The sequence below is a fragment of the Agelaius tricolor genome, unplaced genomic scaffold, assembly GCF_023055355.1.
Source record: "Agelaius tricolor isolate 1412-34295 unplaced genomic scaffold, bAgeTri1.0.p SCAF_5, whole genome shotgun sequence".
In the NCBI taxonomy this organism is placed as follows: domain Eukaryota; kingdom Metazoa; phylum Chordata; class Aves; order Passeriformes; family Icteridae; genus Agelaius; species Agelaius tricolor.
This window is the reverse complement of record NW_027269265.1, coordinates 32,439,675-32,459,893: the sequence shown is the minus strand read 5'-3', so window position 1 is coordinate 32,459,893 and position 20,219 is coordinate 32,439,675. Positions and strand designations below refer to the sequence as shown.

Genomic DNA, 20,219 nt, shown 5'->3' with positions numbered 1-20,219 from the left:
AGAAGTTGCTGGGGAAAACTGAGGAACAATGAAATGGGAAATGTTTGTAGTTTTGTTCCAAACTTCTTATATTTCATGCCACGCAAAGTTTCTGGTGTAATTCTTCCTCTGCTTTGGGATGTATGAAGGGAAATACTTGATTTGAAGGCATCAGCACAAAGATCTACCAGTCTATACTAAGGCTGATCTGTTCATTACAGCAGGTTATTAATAGATAAATCATAGTTGCAAATGAAAAAATAATGTTTGCCTGAGGGATATTCCCTGGCTAATTTTCCAGTGTCCCTAGTGGACACTTCTGTCTGCTTATCCTTTTTTGCCTTTCAGGCTCTGATTTTATTTTATCTGCTTAAAGAGTTCCTCCTCGTCTTTGAACCAATAAATTTTTACACTTCATTTTTCCCATTTAGGATCAGTCAGAACAGAGCTAATTTCATTTCCTTGTGACTCTCTGATGTATAAATGACAATTTGACATAATTTGCAGAAGTAATTCAACAGCTCATAATACGGAGTCTTACGTGAAGCTCTTCTGCAGGACCCTGAAGAGAAGCTTAGTAGTTCTCTTGAGGCTTCTGAAGTATTAATGAAAACATTTCTGAATTCTTTTAGTTTTCCATTCTTCATTTATATTAATTCTAATGAAGGTGAAACTTGCTTGGGAATTAATGTTATAAAATCTATGCAATTGAAACTAGATGAAAGATCTAAATTCATTTTAAACAAACAAACAAAAACACAAAAAAGCCTGTTTTCTCCCCTCTCCAGGGCATTGTAAAAATATATTATTACTGTTAGAAGTACTTTCTAATAGCTGGAGAGTTGGAGATATTTTTGAAAGCAAGTGGTTTGATTGACTGAGTATCTCCTAGCAACTTAGAAAGCTTTAAATACAACTGATTAAATAGTGCCTGAGAAATACATTGTTGAGCCCAAAGCACCTGCCAAAACCAGGTGATGATTTCTTTCTTCAAAATACATCAGGTAGTAGAGATGTAACTCAATATTTTGTCAGTATCAAAATGAATTTGGATAAGACACATGACACAATATATAGAAAATTGAATCCCAAATGACATTCAGGTACTGCAGACTGAAATAGGAGGTGTGTGAGGTAGATTTTAAAGTTCATATTGCATGCTTCAGTTGAAACAGTGCTATTTTATCAAGAACCAGAAGTAGACTTTTTGCTAATTCTTGGAACTTGCCACTTGGTGTACACATTGGCCATGTGAACAAGAATATGGTCTTGCTGGTATTTTACATGGACAGCCATTGGAATACTCTACTTGCCACATAAAAGCTTGGGGGTTTTTATTGATTGGAGGAGAAATCAAGACAAAGAATGGTAAGGTCAACAGAGAGAAGTTTTGGGGGACTGCAGCTGCTTTTTCGTATCTCAATCAGCAGCTTAAGATGCTGTTTTCTCTCATTATGTCTATTTGTAGGTAACCTACAAAAATGCTAACAAATCTGCCACATAAATCAATTACACTTCAACTCAAAAGAACTGGTAAGTGTCAACAATACAGAGTATCCACAATGTGGCTGTTGATATGGTCTGCAGTAAGAACAGTTTAACTTGGAGGTGGGAAGCTAAACTCTGCACGCTGTCCAGCTGCGGAGAATAAATGGAGTTGTCTTGTCGAGCAGTATTTGTATGCTGGTAGCTATGCTTTGATCTAGTGGTACTGCACAGTACAGCTTTGGGAGAAACAACATAAAGGAGAAAAAGAATGTCTGTGAAGTCAGGGCTGGAAAGCTGGGACCAGGTTACATGATGATATTACAGGAGTGTGCCCCACTCACTCAGCTGTGCTAGCAGAGATCCTTGCCTCCATAGAGCAGAGGGCTGAAGCACTTGATCTAGGCAGGCTGAAGTAGTTGGGTTGTTAAGCCTGGAGAAGAAAAGGCTCCAGGGAGACCTCACTGCAGCCTTCCAGTACTTCAAGGGGGCTACAGGAGAGCTGGCTGGAAAGGGATTTTTTACAAGGGCATGTAGTGATAGGACATGGGGAAATGACTTTAAGCTGAAAGAGGGCAGGTTTAGATTAGATATTAGCAAGAAATTCTTTACTGTGAGGGGGGTAAGGTACTGGAACAGGTTCCCCACAGACATTGTGGAGGTCCCATCCCTGGACAAGGCCAGGTTAAATAGGACTTTGAGCAACCTAGTCTAGTGGAAGTTGTCCCTGCCCATGGCAGGGGGATTGGAACAAGATGAACTTTCAGGTCTCTTCCAACCCAAACTATTCTATGATTCTGTGATCTTTCTAAAGACAGATTTTTAAAGGAGAGAGAAAATCCTTTGAGTTTTATGGTATCTGATATGCATTAGAAGGGGCCCATGCTGTAAGAACAGATCACTTAATTTACTTTTGTGCTGTTGCTGTGTAAGATAGAATCAGGGAAATTTGTGGAGAACCTCTGATATTTCTTTCTGAGATTTGGATGGAATGCATTGATAAGGGAAAAATACTGTCATGGCTAATCCTGCTTTTTTTTCCCTGAACTTCTGCTTCACTGCTGTCCACCCACCCTATTTGAAACAAATGTGTAGAGCTTGAATATCTGAATCAGCAGGTTGTATTCTGTCTGTACTTCTGTGAAGTTATGTGCAGCAAGTCGTTTTTTTTTTTCTGTTCTGCTTGTCCTATTTGTTTTGCTGTTATGTACATAGAGAATATCTTGGGGGAGTGGGGGGAAGGTAGATTTCTTCTGGATGTGGTTTTACACAGGCCTGTCTGTGCCATTGAAGTGGTCAATGAAAAGAAAAGCAAGCTGTTGTAATCCACTTACAAACAGATTAAAAATACATACTTATATTTATATTTTAATTGTATCTGTATTTACTTAGTGTAAATTTGTAATATGTGAATTTTTAATAGTGTAAATTTTTATATTTAAAAAAGAATTCTGTACTATTTATTAAAATATGAACACTTTAGCCAGTTTCTGTATTTGAATACTCAGAAATATAGGAATCAACACAAGTATCTAAAAATATGGTTTAGATAGTTTTCTTAGGCATTTGCCTCTGAAATGCCCTAATCCATTCATTACCAGAAGCTGGGAGGGGATAGCTGGGGTGTAATATGTTTTCAGCTCTCTGATTCATGAAGCCACTAGCCCTTACAGACTTTCTAATTTGAGCAGCATCATGATCCAAATCAGTGATACCTGCAAACTCCAAACAATTATTTCCATTTGTAGTACTAGGTAAAATTCAAATCTGTTAAGATTATTGTTACTGGGGCCTGGGGTTGGTTGTTTGTTTGTCTGTTTTCCTTTTTTTATGCCTCCTGTCTCTACTCACAGGTAACATCATGGTGCTGTGGTCCACGTGCAGAACATCGCTGCTGAAATCGGTAACAAACCGCTTCATTAAGAATTTGGCCTGCTCGGGGATCTGTGCCAGCCTAGTCTGTGTGCCTTTTGACATTGCCCTTAGTGCCAGTCCACACTGCTGCTGGTGGATCTATACGATGCTCTTCTGCAGGATTGCCAAGTTTCTGCACAAAGTCTTCTGCTCGGTGACCATCCTTAGTTTTCCAGCCATTGCTCTTGACAGGTAATGGGGAAAATTTGCCATGATCCTGGATTTTTCTTTCTCCTTTCTCCCTTTGTCTTGGTAAATGTAATTTACTGTATGTAATGCACACCAATGTTGCAACTGCAACAGCGTATTAGTTGAAAACTTGTGATCTGCCTCACAAAAAGCACAAACTCCTACTGCTTATATTGATAAGTGTGAAAAGTTAGGTCTGTCATGAAAACTCTGTGAGCTTAAAAGTCCACAGCAGTACTCCAGTAGTAAGCAAACAATCAATGTCTGAAATTTGAAGTGCATGTCAGAGATGCACTTTTTTTTTTTAAATGCACACAGAATGTTCAGTGTTCAGCAATGCTTTTGCTCAGGGCTTGCCAACCACAGCTTGTGCAAATGAAAACGTCATTGTACTTCCAATAGATGTAATGTAATTGCATGTAATTTAATAACATGTACACAAATTACATGTTAATACATGTAATGTAATAACACATAATTTGTGACCAACAGCTTTTTCCAAATATTCAGAAAAAATATGTTATAAAGCAACTTCTAAAACTATGAGTCTGGCCTTTGAATGTGACACATGCATCCATAATGTCTTTTGAAATTTTGAGGGTGTGCAACGTACTGTCTAGTTTACAAGTGAGTTAATGCTGAAATTTTCAAAATAATATTCATATGCATCAGCCAAAGTGATGTATTGAAAGAAATTTTCACCACCAAAAATGTGATCTTGACATTTAAATAGTCATAGTCAGGTTGTTTTTTTTCTACAGACAGACCTGTAAAGGCAGACCTTTGGGGGTTTTTTTTGGTGGGTGGTTTTGTTTTGTTTTTTTTTTTCCTTTTCCTTTTCATAAACAGGTAGTCAGTGTGCAACCCAGTTAGGAATTTGGACCACCGTTATGCTCAGGTGGCGGAGAGGTTTCTCATAAGCAGTATGGCCATGAAAATAATTATAATTTTTTTTTTTGTTTGACAGATACTACTCTGTTTTATATCCTCTGGAAAGAAAAATATCTGATGCAAAATCCCGAGACCTGGTTATCTATATCTGGGCCCATGCAATAGTGGCCAGCATTCCAGTATTTGCTGTGACCAATGTGTCTGATATTTATGCCATGTCCACTTGCTCTGAATCTTGGAGCTACTCCCTTGGCCACCTGATATATGTCATCATCTATAATATCACCACTGTGATTGTGCCAGTGGCTGTGGTATTTCTCTTTATGATTCTCATTCGCAGAGCGTTGAGTGCCAGCCAGAAGAAAAAAGTCATCATAGCTGCATTAAGGACCCCTCAGAATACAGTTTCTATCCCATATGCCTCCCAGCGAGAAGCTGAGCTCCACCTCATGCTGCTTTCTATGGTTATGATATTTATCCTCTGCAGTGTCCCCTACGTGACTCTGGTGATTTACCGCACCATACTCAATATTTCAGATATTTCAGTCTTCTTGCTCCTCACTGCTATTTGGTTGCCCAAGGTCTCTTTGCTGGCCAACCCTTTGTTATTTTTAACTGTTAACAGATCGGTACGGAAGTGCTTAGTGGGGACAATAGTGCAGCTGCACCGAAGGTTCAGCAGGAGAAACATTGTCAGCTCGGGTGGTATTGCAGATGATAATCTGGAGCCCAGTGTCCATTCAGGAAGCCAGCTTCTGGAGATGTTTCATATTGGGCAACAACAAATCTTCAAGCCAATGGAAGATGAGGAGAATGAGACCAAATCCATTGGCTCTGGTGACTTTCAAAGGAAAGAAATTCCTATCACCAGTTTGGAGCTCAGACAGACTTTGGTTCACAGGTTTGTACCACAGATGATTTCAGACTCTGAAGCTCAGGTGGCCCCAGCTGTGCCCACAGAAGCTGATGCAGTAAATGACAAGTATTCCATGCAGTTTGGTTTTGGACCCTTTGAGCTGCCTCCACAGTGGCTCTCAGAAAACAGGAACAATAAGAAACGACTCCTGCCTCCTTTGGGGAATACCCCTGAAGAGCTAATCCAGACAAAACAGCCTAAGTGTAAAGCAGAAAGAAAAGTCAGCAGAAACAATAAAGTCAGTATTTTTCCCAAAGTGGATTCTTAGTAAGAGCAGGAGCTTTAAGTGACAGAGGAATGTCAATTTGTATTACATTTTTGATCCCATGGATCTTTATTATGTTGAAATTTATTACAGCCTGATTTTTTTTTGCCAAATATAAGTTAAATGAACAAACAAAAGAAAAACATATATATACAAGTGTTCCTTATTAATATGAAATACTTAATGAAAATAATATATCAAATATATATGGAAATTTGTAGTTTGATCTCTGAAATCCCTACAATGATACCTTGTTATTAACTTTCAAAAGTACATATGAATTTGGGAACTATTTTAATGGCTGAATTATGGAAATGCAGCAGTTGGTTTTCTGGGAAATGTTATGTTGTATTAAAATGGACTGGGCATCAAAGTAACTTTACAGGAAATGCTGTAGAGAGCAGAAGACATGCAGCATGGTAAGTCCTACTCTCCCACAAATAGACACAGCAAGATTTTGCACATTTCATGAATGAAGTAGGATGGACTATTAAGTGCATTTGTTTTCTGTTACGCACATTTATTTGATCAGTGTTAAAACGTGATGGATTTTTTTGCACAAATTAGTTACCAAGCATCTGCTGTACATCTAAAATATTTTAAAACCTAACCACTGGTTTTTGGCTTAAAACATCCACAAAGCCAAGAATACCCAAATCATCATGCGTGTTAAACCTGAGAAAGACCTCTTTTTATAAAGATCCTGTGGGATCTCAGCACATCGTTCCCGATGTCCAGAGATGCCAGGAGAACCCTTGGGGGGTCTCGAAAACCCTGGAATGTTGCCAAGAGTGTTTGGTGGCTTGATTTTGATCCATCCACAGAAGTAACAAGAGTCTGAGGACAAGAGAATCACTTTAGAGTAAAAGGTGTAAAAGAGACACATTTAGAGGGTGAGATATAGACTTTAAGGTTTTTGGTACAGGGGGGTTATGGAGACAAGATGGAGGGATCAGGGCGTGTCTTGTCCTTCTTCTTTCTTCTTCTTGTCCTCCATCTCCTGTGATGATGTTGGCACTTAGAGATTGGTTTCTGGTGAAGGTGCACTTGCCAACATGGGTGAAAAGCATTGGGAAATAAAGGTAAATATTGTATACGTAGGTTTTAGTATAAAAAGACATGACCGCCCCGTGGGTGGTCAGAGAGTGCCTGTGACTGCCTGCAGATCAGACCTCTGTTGGGCAGACAGAAAAATTTTGTAGATAAGAAATAATAAACAACCTGAAGACCGAAAGCTGAAGAGTCCAGACTCGTCCTTTGCATCGCGCCCACCAAAGAACCACTCTACCCGTGTCGGGGCAGAGACAGACAGCCGGACCCGACAAGATCCCACATATATTCTTGTAGATTTAAGTAAAAACTGGATTGGAGACCATGCAGGACAAATTCTGACTCCAGTAAACAAATATGTATGTGCTAAGAATCCTGTGATAAAGGGCATATACAAGTGTCCTGAAAGTGTAATGTGTGTATCAAGTAACTAAGGGATAAGCCTTGAAATAAACTTAGCTGATGGTGCACTCTGCTGTTTGCTTATGGGAAAGCAAGCAAATGAAAGAAATGGGTGTGAAATACTAGTGGCCTTTCTCTGAGTGTGACAGTCTCAGTTTCTGAGTCTGTGTCACTCACACAGAGAGAGAGACTCACAGAGAGGGATTCTGAGTGTTTCAGTGACAGTGGAACTGTTGGGTGAAGAAGCTGACGACAGACCTAAAAAGGCAAAGGTTTGTTAATGCTGTTGCTCAATATTGCCAGAAGTAGAGAAGTTTTCCTTCTATCTGCACAGATACAGATACCACCCCTCCTGCTCCACTCATCTTGCAGAGCAGACCATACAGTGTATGAACACAAGACTTTCAAATCTGGTGCCCAGTTCCTGAGTGAGTGAGTCATGCCAGTCCTGGTATCAGCTCGGCAGCCTTTCTGTGAGAGTTCAGGCATTGTGCTGCAGCTTGCCTGTCTGCATATTGTCTCATTTATACTAAATATACGTGAACTTTAAACTCTATCTGTCTGTTAGGTGACCTAAAACTATTGCAACCCTGACATTTTAGTTCTTGTTCAGTTTCAAGCAGTCTTTCATTTGCACTCACTGTTGTCTCTGTGGGTAGTTTCTGAAAAGCACAATCTTATAATACCTGTTTGCTCCTTGTGGTTTTCCTGTACTTCAGCCCTTTGCTGCATGCTGAACCTTTATCTGTGATTACTGTCTGTTTGTGAAAGTAGTTTTCTTTAAAGCATACTTTAAAAGGACAAGGTGAAGATTCTTGACAAGTTCAAAGAAACTTACTAAATCCAACCAGTTAATCTTAAATGTAAGAAATGCTGCTAAAGCAGAATGTACCTTTTCTTCCTTCAACGTGATTGAAGGAAGTCACCAGCTTCTGATGGCTCCAAGGTTGTGGATTTCTACAAGTCATTAAAAGCAAATGTTTTAATAAAAATGTATTTAAAATGTATAAATTGCTGTGTAAAATATGTTTTTCTCCATTTCCTCTTTGGTTTCAGTGCATTTCATTTCTTGCTAATTCAAGAGCTTATCAGTTTGGGAGTGAGGAACAGTCTTCAGGGGGTCCAGACGGGTGCCTTTCTTAAATACAGAGATGAGAAGACAGACATAGCTTGCCTGAAATCAGACAGATGAAAGATTCCAGAAAAAAATTGGTCCTTTTGTGGCAGAGGTGGAGAATTACTACAGCATGCATTTTTTTAAAGTGCCAATAAAAAGTAATTTGATGGAGTGTGTTTTTCTAAAATTAGTGAAAGAACAGATGCCATAGAGAAAATCTTGAAAACCTAAACGTCAAAGTAGGAGTTGTAGTTTCCTTGTGTGGGTTTTTACTGTTGAGACAAAAATATTTCTTTTTTTCAAAAAGAATACCTGTAAACACTTGATTGTACTTTTTTTAGCAGATTATATCCAAAGACACTGAAATCCTTCCCCAATAAATTATCTACAGTGATTTTTCATACCTCAAGAATTACCTGAGAATGTTCTTAGTTCATCTTTTAGCAATTCATCCATGTGGAAAATATCCACAAAAGCACATATTTCTATAGAAAAAACCCCAACCTGTGTAAAAACCAACCTGTTTAATCTCTGTAAAATTCACAGACCAGCCTCTATGTAGAATTGCCATCAGAAAATTCAGAAAATTCTTTATGCAAGATGGAATATTTGACTTATTTCATTTTAAACTCCTTTTAAGACAGTAGCAGCTTTGACTCATTACTGCTGTTGCTTGGATTGTTGTTTAAATTATTCACCTGGTCAAAATATTTTCCACCGTCCAATTTGAAAAAAAAATCAAGTCTTGTTATAACATCACATTAAAGTTACACAGAAGTGAGTTAAGGGGATTTTTTGGGTCTTTTTTACATAATCACTTTTTCCTTTGCAAGACAGGAGTCTGATTATTGCCCTAACCTTTAGAGGAATTGATACAGTGAATATTAGCTGTGGTGGTCCTAACCTGAGTACTGGAACTGTTACAGTCTGCCTTAGAAATATTGCCTATGGTAAATAAAAGGTACTTCAGGTGAGTACAGAGAAAGATATAAAAAATAATCAACGGTAAATAACTAATGACTATTAAAAAATCTTGATTTTTTTTTCTCCAACATCTTTGAGACAATGAAATTAAAGTGTTTTGGCTACCTATTTGTTTATTAAAAGGTTTTTCAGAATAGGAGTATGAAGGTAAGCAATAGTAATTGGGAACAAGTTCCCTGGATGTCCTCTGTTGTTTGTATCTCTTTTTGATTGGATCAGGAAGAAAAGGATAAATAAATTCTGTTACTATGACAACTGTGTTCTGAGTATCAAGACAGCTTGTCTAAATGTGATTTCATCATGTTATAACCTATTTTTTAGGATGAAAAGCACATCTTGGGGTGTTTTTCCTCCTGTCCACTTTCTAGACAAAAAGAGTATTTTCCATTGCAACTTAAAAAAAAAAAAATTGTTATACTTCAAGGAACTATGTAGTTTATCTTGGAACAAAATTGACCTGTTCCTGGAAAAGCAAAAAAAGAAAGTTGATCCTTGATTCTGCTTTTCTAGTTCAAGCTTCAGTACACCTGACACCTATAAGAATATTTGAGATGATGTAATATTTAATGTTATTAATGAAGTTCAGTCCATATTGGAGAGGAAGACTCTTATGACCTGATTTACAGGATTTGAGATGAGCTCTATGAACATCTTCATCTCTGGGTCTCCCAGGACACATAGCCAATGATAAGATCAACTGTGGTTTGAGATATCCCTGCTCAGCCATTATTACCCAGGCTCAGGTGTGACAGCCTCATTGGAAACCTTCACTGGTTCTACAAACAGCAGCAAGAAGCCCATTCCTGCACCAATTTCAAGGGAGTTTTATGTCCATTTGTAAGCAGATCCAGAGCCAGATGGTCTCCTCTCAAAGGCTCTTGTGAGGTTGTAGTCAGTCTGTAATAGGAAAGTTGATAACAAGACAAACTCTGCCAGCTGTTCAGCATATGCATTATACTGTAGGAAAACAATAAATATTGGGGCAGTTACCCTAGCTGCAGTTACCCTAGCTACATTCACTCATTATGCATAGTGAATGTAATTCCTAATACCCCCATATTTTAATTTAGCCAGTTTGGAACAATACTGTCCATTCTACTGTTTTCTCATTGTCATTACTGGCCCATGTAAACTTGCACATGTAAACATGCATTCTTCTATATATATTTTTTTTCCTTTTTTTTTTCTTTTTTTTTTTCTTCAGATCATGATCTGCACCATGTGGAAAGCACCACAGGTTCCAAACACCACTATGGTATTACTTTAGCAATCAGAAGATGTTAAAATTTTAATGTAACAGAGCTCAGCATGCTTAGGGAGGAGGCAAAACCACACAGGGTGCCCTAGTGCATTTTCTGTCTGTCTTCAGTTCTTAACTGGGAACCACATGGCATCGTGACTACCCTAAATACCAGGAAAAATGGTTCTCTTAGTGGCACATGTGACAGTAAAATGCAATATACTGTAAGTATCAACCAAAGCTCTACTGCAGACCTCAATAAATAACACCACTAGCTAAGACTTATTTCAGCACAAAACTTTGTCAATCAAAACCTTCATTTAAACGAGATGCACTTTGTTTCTTCAGAGGAAACTGTTTCTTGTGAATTTTGACTGCCAATGAAAACCTGACTTTAACACACATGGGTGTCAAAGGAAGCAGTAGGAGCCTGGAGTTGTCTCTGCCGCTTTTTAAGTTAATCGGACCATGGGAATTAATCCTCACATTTTGTTTAAATGCAGGAAAGATAAAAAGGGATGGGATTAGGAAGGCAATCGCGCTCCCCTTATTAATAATGAATTCCTTTTTAACAGCGAGTGTTCACGTAAAAACAGTGACAACAGTAACAATTTGAAGTTTTACCGGGTTTATTGAAAAGCGATTCAACTATCCTTGTGTGCGAGCATCACACAATGAGTGCAGAAGCCCAGCCTTGGCAGAGAGAGAGCACCAATAATTCCCAGCACGGGCACTGCTCGGACCAGGACGGGGAGGGCAGAGCTCCAGCAGGGCACAGGGGGAGCTCGGTCACGTCCGGATCCCCGCGAACGGAGCGGGAGCGGAGCGGGAACAGAGGGGAACCAGAGGGGAACCGGAGCGGGACCGGAGCGGAACCGGCCGCACCGCCCAGGGGCCCGCTCCGGGACAGCCGCAGCTATCGCGAGACTTCGCGGCCTGGTCGTCACGGCAACGGCGGCGGCGCCCGCGCTGCTGCCGTCCCGCGGTGAGGACGGGGCTCCTGCCTCGCTGCCTTCCTGCTTGCCTTCCTCTCTGCTTTCTTTCCTCCCTCCCTCCCGCCAGCCTCGCTGCCTTCCTCGCTGCTGTCCTGCCTCCCTGCCTCTCTCCCTGCCTGCCTGCCTGCCTGCCTGCTTTCCTCCCTCCCTCCCTGCCTGCCTCCTTCTCTCCCTGCCTGCCTCCTTGCCTCCCTCCCTGCCTCCTTCTCTCCCTTCCTCCCTCCTTCTCTCCCTGCCTCCCTTATACTGAAATAAAGACTTGTATTCATTTGAGCCCTCTCAGAATTTCCAGCACGTGTCACGATGCGCTGAGATGTCGAATTCCTGTGAATTCACAGTTTTGTTGTTTCAGAAAAAACGTGTGCGTCTGTAGTTTAAACTACAGCCATGATAATTCCTCTGTTGTGAGATTATTTGTAAGATGTATGCTATTTAAAGTGTCTTTGATAATAAGCACGTTTGAATACTTCGATTGGCTTGATATAAATATATATTTGTATGTATATTAAAAAGAAAAGCACGTACTTGAGTGGCAAGCCAGTCTGAACTGAAAAACCTTGCAATATGGAGTTGCTAGAAAACATTTGAAACTTACATGTATATCTCAAATATTGCAGGGCTTCTATTGCTTTATTATGAAACTGTTCATTTGAAAGGTTGTTTTTGCTGGATTTTCCCCCAATTTTAGGTAACAGTGGATATTACAAGTAGGAGCTTGGATGAAATTTCAAGGCCTACATCTAGCTCGACCTAATTGTAGATCTTTAAATACATCTATGGAGTTAACAACGCCAGAACCATGTTTGCAAGAGGTAATTTTTCTCTCCTTCAGCAGGTTAAAACCTCCATGCCTAATTCTTTGTAGTAGAATGCTAAAGAAGTAGTATTCTGCTTTTTTAGTACCCTAGCCTGACAACCCCAAATCTGACAGTCTGTGGAATGATGAGCTGGAGAATCAATGTGAAATCTAAGTAAAAGAGCTCTTTCCTAGCATCAGCATCAGACCTGAAAATGGTTCTGTTATTTAAGAAGTACTCTGCAGTGTTGTACAGAATTGTTGTTGTTCTTTGTGATAGCACGTGAGTATTGTGCTTATCTTCTTCACCCAAAACATCCCTGTTTTCATGGTGGCTATAATTTGCATTTCATAGGTAGATTCACCCATCAGTTTGGCTGATGGTTACCAGAGTGGAAGTCTAGAAGATGGCTGTCCAACAGAAAACAAAGGTGATGACAGAGATAAATCTGATGTCCAGGAAGTAAGAACTGATCAGCCAACAGTGGAGAGCATGACCATCTCTCTTCACAAGTGTCTATGGAATCCCATCGAGTTGTCAGGTGGGAATGACTAAAACTTTCTTGTATTGTGTCTAGACCAAGTTTGGGTAAAATTCTGCTGATTGAAGGAATAGAGGTTGCAAATAGGCAAAATTCTGGAAAAGAAGATGTCAAAATCCATACCTTCATTTTTCTTCACTATTTGAAATCCACCTTTGAAAGAAATGTGTTATTACTGTCGTACAGTACAATAAATGTCTTGTGGCACCATAAACTGTGATCTGGCTGAAAAGATAATTAAAACTCACGTGTGTGTGTTCCATGGAATCATGTTAGAAAGTGTTTTCATTAAGATGTTTTTATCAAACTTTTCAGAGTAATCATGATCATTTGTTAGAAACATTGTATCCTAATAATGGTCCACCTGTCCTAAAACCTGGAATTTGTGGTTATAAATTACAGTATTTAACAAATGAACAATGTTAATACTAATAAAGTACTTTCAATGTAGGTATGCAGTGTATAACTTTAATTGAAGCACTTGCAGAAGGGTTTCATGGCATTCTTCTGTCATTCTGTAAATGGTAATGGATTAATGTTCTGGGGTGTCCAACTGTTTACAAATAGAGATGCAAAGGCCAATGAGTGAAACAGATGTTTGGATACCATCTTGAAATTTAGTTAAGGTTTCATGACAGAACTGGGGTCAAAAGAAATCCTTTGATTCCTGCTCCTGTTTTTAACATGAGTTCTGGCGTACTACTATATGCTATTTTTAAAATTAATTCATTGCAAGGGCTCTGTGGTGATCCCTAATTGACAAAAATGTATCTGGTTTATTGTGAAAGGCTTTTCCCTGTGTTTTTCAGGATGTACCACTACTTCAGATTCTCGAGATGAAAGCACTGAAACACATACGTTGAAATTCTGTGAACCTTCCCCGGGACAATCAAGTAATGCAAAGTCAGATACTACTTCACAAACTTTGAAATCCTGTGAAACTTCCCCAGAAAAACCAGGTAATGCAAAATCAGATAGTACTTTTCAGGTGTATAGAATGAGCAGTGCAATAAAACCTTTTCCTTTTCTTATTAATGCTTCTGAGTTTGTAATGGTCATGTATATGTGTGTATATTCTGTAGTTATAAAAGAATACTACAAATTGAACATGTATATGAATTGTGCTTTTCAGGAGGTATTGGATGAATTCTTTATTTAGAGATTGCTTTATTAATGGATATTAATTTTCTTTAATGCTATAATAGAATTTGACTTTTCTGTAGATTCAATCAGTTTAATAAGGCAGAATTCAGTGGTTATCATATCCAGTGCAGCAGTGTTGGTCACCAAACATGACATTAATATCTACAGAACAGAAATTCAATAGAACTCAGCCTAAAGCTTCACTCAGTAGTTTAAGGTTTATATCAATCTGCTGAGTTCAGGCCAGTTGAAATAAGTGCTCTTTTTTTTACCATCTGTCCTTTGGTCCATCTGTCCTCTGTAGCTCACTTAGATTTTTATAGCTCTCCCCTTGTTGTATCTCTGATCTTTTTATGGCATAAAGTAGACCAATGCATCACAGTAAATGGTTGGATCAATGGCTATGAAAAGCATTTGACCTCAAAAGATTAGAAAATGAAACAGAGTGTTGCAGGGTTCCAAAATTTGTAAATCTGTGGGATTAGGGGCAGTGCTACAAGTGTTTCCTCTACTCTTAATGTGGAAGCCATAGAAGAGGACAGAGCATGAGGATGCTATAGGAAGGGGAAAAGGTAAAAGTTATAATTATAATCTGCATATTTAGGAAAAAAAAGGAGACAATGTAGAAATCTACTTTATTAAGTAATGGTAGTTTCCATCATGTTTCACAGTTTTCCATTTTTTATAGCAATATTTTTCTAGAACCAGTATCAGAATCTGGTTTTGCTAAGACATAAGATTGAAACTTGTCTAATATTTAAAGGCAGAGATATTACAGAGTCTCTCTTAACGCCCCCTCAAAAGTCTCTCTTTTGAATTATTAATTTCAAAATGCAAAATGTATTCTACAAGTCAGGCTGAAAAAATTATTTTATATTTTTAAAGTCAGTGATTTTTTTGCTGATACTGTGGAGATGTCACTCTGCCATTATAAATATGAATCAAATCACTTGCCCAAAATAGGTGACTTTTCTTCTCTCACACCTCTATATCCAACTGATACAGCTCAGAGTTTGATTCAGCACTCTGTTGCAAAGACTTCTCTATTTTTCCCTGCTACAAACAGGTTTAGAAATTAACATGTGTTTGAGAATGTTGTACTCTTGTCTATGGGTGTTGCCAAATTACTTGACTGCTTTTTAGCGTTTGTTTGTTTTTTTGACATGCTTCAAGCCAACATTATTTTAAAATGTATTTTCCAGCAGACTCTTCTGACTTGGAATGTTCTGAAGACATGGATATAAATGCTCAGATTCAAGCAGCTATAAAGAAAATGAATAAACTTGACACCATACTTGAAAAACAGTGTTTTAAAGAAAAAGCAGTTAAAAAGCAAGGCAGAGAAATGAGGGCAATGCTCTGGGAAGAACTTCAGGTTAGAAGTGTTCTGCTTATTTTGTGACTGATATATCTTAGAGTACTGTCTTACAGAATTATCATATTTCAGAGAAGCCTTGTTATCAAATAACTCACGGTTGGCTAACTAAAATTAAGAAATGGATCTTAAAAAGTAAGATTGGGTAGTTTTTAATATGTATTGGCTAGGCAGGCTTTGAAAGAAGGAGATGTTCCTTAAAAATTGATAAGACAAATTGCCAAATACACAGCTGTCTGGGTGTGGTTTATTAGCATAGTATTTTGCTTGAGTTCTCTGCTTGCAGGGAGAGTAAGGTGTGTTAGGAGGTAACATCAGTGAAGCCAGGCTGAAAAGCATTTATTTTGCTCAAGAGGGATCCTTCTTATACCCAGCTGTTTCAGTACTGTCTGTTGTTGAAGAAATTAAAGATGCTGCCTGAAGAAGACATAAGAATGCTACAACACAAATTCCTTTACCCTATCCCTGTCCTGGCCTCTAGCAGTTAAATGCCTTGAAACAAGTTCGTATTTCCTCTGCTTTACATGAATAGAAACATGAGTTGCTAAAAAATATGATTGGTTTGACTGCATTTCATAATTTCACTGGATTTGGATTTGGAGCCACACAGACATTACAGAACTTCTTTGTCTGCTGAAGTGGGTCTCCACATAAGACAGTGTGTAACAGAGGCCTTAAAGTTTCACCATACTTTTTTCATCACTTCAGGAGATATTCAGATAGCCTCAAGAAGAAAATAAATTGAGAAGAGTAACTTTAAATAGGGTCTGAAGTTTATTAGATCTGATAAGCAGACAATGTATTTCCCTTTAAAGAATTTACTTTAAATACATGAATATATCTCTGCATACACAGTCTATTTCTTTTGAATAGTGTATCAGAACCACAGGAAGCAATGAGGAGGTGGAAAACACAAACCAGTTTTTGGCTGTGTTCTCACCATGGCATAATACAGCTGGTAAGTAAAGAGAAACAGAATTGTGATACATCCTATCTTTTTTCTTTTTGGGGAGATAATAGGGATTTGAGATCTGAATGGTTATTGCTGAGCAAAAATCTCAGCTTGAATATTGGAAGTACATGCATAATAATGGTAGCAGTATGTGGTTAAAATATTTAAACAAAAATTACTATTTACAATGTAACCTGCTTTTATTTCTATGCTAAAGTTTGGGTTACTAAGGGAAGGAAACAATTTGATAGGGATGATATTTAGGCAGCCTCCAGTAGATGTCAGGATATATTAAAATAACAGTAGACAAACAAGACTATATAACTGCTAACTCCTTTATCTCAAAAGTAACTCCTGTAGAGACCATCTGCATCATGTGGTTTCTGGTGTACTGCACTGACAAAACTGCATAGTTTAGATTTATTGCTTTCCTCCAGCTTGATCTTTATATTTTCTGTATCATGGTAGAGCCTTACTTTTCAGGTCTTATTTATTTTGGTATTTATTTAATTAAACAAATGTCTTGATGGCTGCCCTGGTTGATACTGAAATGGAATACATTTAATATATTTTGCTTTTCAGAACTTGAATTTGATAGAGCTTTATTAAGTAAATTATATATAAGAGCTATTATAGTTTTTAATGTAGCTATGAAATCAAGCACAAGTTTGGGTACAAAATCATTAATAACTTAAGTGTTCCAAGCCTTTCAGGCACAACAAAACCTTCTGACACACTCTCAGCAGAAATGTAAATCAGGGGTTAATTAAACAGCCCTAAATTCCTTACCCTGTGCTCTGTTTAACAAAATCATTTGTTCAGTTGAGTCCATTACACCGCATTATTAGTGGTTATTGTATGTTTTTTTCATTGTGAAAATCACATGTAACTAGTTTGGTTCTTTGCAGTATGAGTCCCTTTCTGTAAGTGCTAAGTGTATAGACTGTGACTTACTGCTCTAACTGGTATTTCCAGTTGGCTCATATGAATACTTCAATTAATTAGGTTTTTTGAGTAACTGAAACAACTAGGATGCTTGAACACTGTTTTTCTACACTATTCCCTTGACCTAAGCTGCTTGGAAGTGTAATAATTCATGCACAAGCAGACACCAGCTGTGAAAACCTGGATGCCTTACTCTCATTCAAAGTTTTAGATGAGTTATCACATGGTGTCTGCAGAGGCATTTGAACTTTAGGGCCTTGGGCTATGTCTTTGATAATGTGATGAATTGTCTTCCATGGGCAGTAGTTGTTAAGAACATGAACACAGCCATAAGAAACTGCATAAATATGACTCACACTTTACACTTTCCCCCTTTATTTCTTGAGAAATACAATGCTTATGTCATTTATCCAAGTGAATTTCTTTACTTTCTAATTGTATGATACACATGACGCTAGATCTTCTATAAATACATTTCAATTAAATTTTACTGGAAAAATTCCTTACAGATCTCTCCCATGCTAAAGAGGATGAAATATGCACTACAGTATTTCACACACACATGAATCCTGAAGATTATAATTGCCATAAAGCCCAAGAAAACCAGGGTAAGCTTTATTAATGGTAGAGTTTGTATTTTTAGCAATGGCAAAATGACATATGCAGTGGGTGGGTAATGAAGACTCAGCCTTTTTGGCAAGGCCAGTGAAATGGGAAAAAGCAAGGTTACTTACTGGAAGAGTGACAGGTCTTACTTTTTTGCAAATGAAGGACGAGAACAGCTATATGATTGATCTAAGATGTTTAAGTCAACATGCTAAGAAAATTTTTTAGTATTGGGTTTATAAAGCCATTTTTCTTTCATTTCAAAAGGAAGAGGTGTGTAACTGATATATTGTAAAATGTATCATTGATTCTTCATGGCAGTTCTTTAAAAACTTATCTTTGCAGTTACTCTAAGGTATCTTAGCTTTTATTAATAGGCTTATATTCAAGAAACTACAAATGACAAGTGGTGCTGAATCTGACTGCAACTGTTCTGTATTCTTTTGTTTTTCAGCAGAAATTGTTTGGATTTGTGTCAAACATAAATCTTCAGACAACTTATTTTATATTTTGCTCTCCTGATTATTGTAAAGTCTGCATTGCTTTTATGAAATAAGTACTTTCTGGCAAAACTCAAACACCTGCTGATTCTTTTAGGGACCATGTGTTATCATGCGTTGTACGGACATTTCAAATGCTGTTAGTGGTGTAGTGTGTCCTATCATGTCAAAATACATGGAATTGTGCTTGTATGCCTCTATTATTTTCCTATTTGAAATCCAAGTTTGTGTGGTTAGTAACTTTTCACAAGTGTTGTGATATAAGAATAATAGTTTCAACTGCCATTGCTATCAGCTGCAACTGTTTATTCCTTTGTCAACTACCATTCTATGCAAACAGAAGGAATCTATCTTCCTGGTGACTGGCTAAGATGACAAAGATGTAATATAAGTGTATTCCTTAAGGCTGAAGCCTCGATGGCAGCAATATCTCTGAAGTTTGTAGAATGTGACTGCATGTTTTAATTTTTGAACATGGAACTCAGCTTCTTTGTCATTTTAGCACTTGTCTCAATTACCCAGTATGTGACCTTATCTTTGTGGGCTGGAGCTTTTGATTTCTCTGTCTTTCTACCATGTATTTTCATTCTTCCCTTAAAATAAAGCTTGACCCTCAGCTTCTTTCTCCAAAATTCCTGAGCTGTGCTAGAGTGCCCTTGGCATAACAATGGCAGGTTTCAGTAGCACTATTCAATACAGCACTGACTTCTGGAGCTTCCAGTACAGGCATGGTTGGGAGTTGCTATCACTTGCACTGTTTTGAGATGTTCTGCACATTCCTGCTTTGGGAATGCATGAAGTAGAGATCAGTTACAGCTTGTGAGCAATATATATTGCTTTAAATGACTTTTACTATTTCTGCTGGAGGCTTTTCATGTGGTGTCTGAATAGCTAAGAATTACTGTTTTTGTTGCTTTTGGATTTCTGTGTCACAGCTGTCATAAAGGCAGACCAAGAGCAAGAGGAGCTTGTGAAGAAGAATGTATGCACTAGTTTTATGCTGTTACTTCATCAGTCTCATCAAGATTTTTACCAAATCTTTGTAATATGTGCCAAATCTACCAAAATGCATATGGAAAATTTGTTTAGTTGCAATCTCTCTTTTAATTACCCTTGGCAGTCTTCCGTGTATTCTTTGTCTCAGTGATCCATGTCTGTCCCTTCTTTCTTCAATGTTCTGAGATGTTCTGTATGATGGCTCCCTCTCAAAAATGCTATTCTACAGTCAAGTGGAAGATATAGTTTAAAAGTAAGGTACATCTTGCATGTTATGTTGGTGTTTGGTGTGTTCTGCTCATTTCAGGATGCAACTTGTCATCTTTATATTGATGCTTACATTCCTATATGATCCATTTCCTTGACACACGATGTTGCATGGTAATGGTAAAGAAAGCTTAGGATGCTTTCAGAAAGCTGTTGTGCATTTGAACTGTGAGGGGGTTTCTTAGTCATATCCAACTCGTCAGTCCTTTAAGGTTTGTGTATTGTGTAATTCCACATAAAGGATGCATGGAATTTATTTAATATCTTTGGGAGCTTGCTTTCATTCTATTCACTCTGAAAAAGAGTTATTTCCATAGCCTGTCTTCTATGATCTAACATGTCAAATTAATTTTTTTGTAGGGAAATAACCCACCCATTTTTCAAATTTCTGCTTTCCATAAAAGCAAAAAGTACCATGCCTGCTTTTGAAACAGTTCTTGAGATTTAGAAGTTGATTATGTTTGCTTAGACTTGTTATTTAATGTGACAAATATTTGCTGTTTGTAAAGGAATTGTTATTTTAAGCATGGTGAAAGTCTCTGAAAAACAGAATCATGCCTTTTTTTTTGGTCATGGATAGAAACCTATTGTTATTTGAAAATCATGTGTGTGTTTAATAGATTTACAGCTCTATGATGAGTTTTAGTTTTTAACCATATTTGTTTTATAA

At 37.9% G+C, this 20,219-nt stretch overlaps 2 protein-coding genes across 6 annotated transcripts in view; both read left to right on the top strand.

Moving 5' to 3' along the window:
- The window catches only part of GPR176 (G protein-coupled receptor 176), a 32,143-nt gene extending 25,806 nt beyond the window's left edge, over positions 1–6,337 (top strand). The window contains exons 2-3 of one of the 2 annotated variants that reach the window (XM_071427054.1): positions 3,318–3,570; positions 4,799–6,337. In XM_071427054.1, coding sequence (XP_071283155.1) covers positions 3,318–3,570; positions 4,799–5,642 — 1,097 coding nt within the window. In that variant the 3' untranslated portion in view covers positions 5,643–6,337. Of the gene's footprint in view, positions 1–3,317; positions 3,571–4,534 lie in introns of both variants that reach the window. The other variant, XM_071427053.1, reaches the window with a different exon arrangement.
- A 2,139-nt stretch (positions 6,338–8,476) lies between these two features.
- FSIP1 (fibrous sheath interacting protein 1) overlaps positions 8,477–20,219 on the top strand; it is a 72,033-nt gene continuing 60,290 nt past the window's right edge. For 2 of the 4 annotated variants that reach the window (XM_071427050.1, XM_071427048.1), the window contains exons 1-7: positions 8,477–11,417; positions 12,116–12,239; positions 12,579–12,765; positions 13,575–13,724; positions 15,111–15,283; positions 16,157–16,241; positions 17,690–17,788. In XM_071427050.1, the coding sequence (XP_071283151.1) occupies positions 12,147–12,239; positions 12,579–12,765; positions 13,575–13,724; positions 15,111–15,283; positions 16,157–16,241; positions 17,690–17,788 (787 nt within the window). In that variant the 5' untranslated portion in view covers positions 8,477–11,417; positions 12,116–12,146. The remainder of the gene's footprint in view (positions 11,418–12,115; positions 12,240–12,578; positions 12,766–13,574; positions 13,725–15,110; positions 15,284–16,156; positions 16,242–17,689; positions 17,789–20,219) is intronic. The other 2 variants (XM_071427049.1, XM_071427052.1) reach the window with 2 other exon arrangements.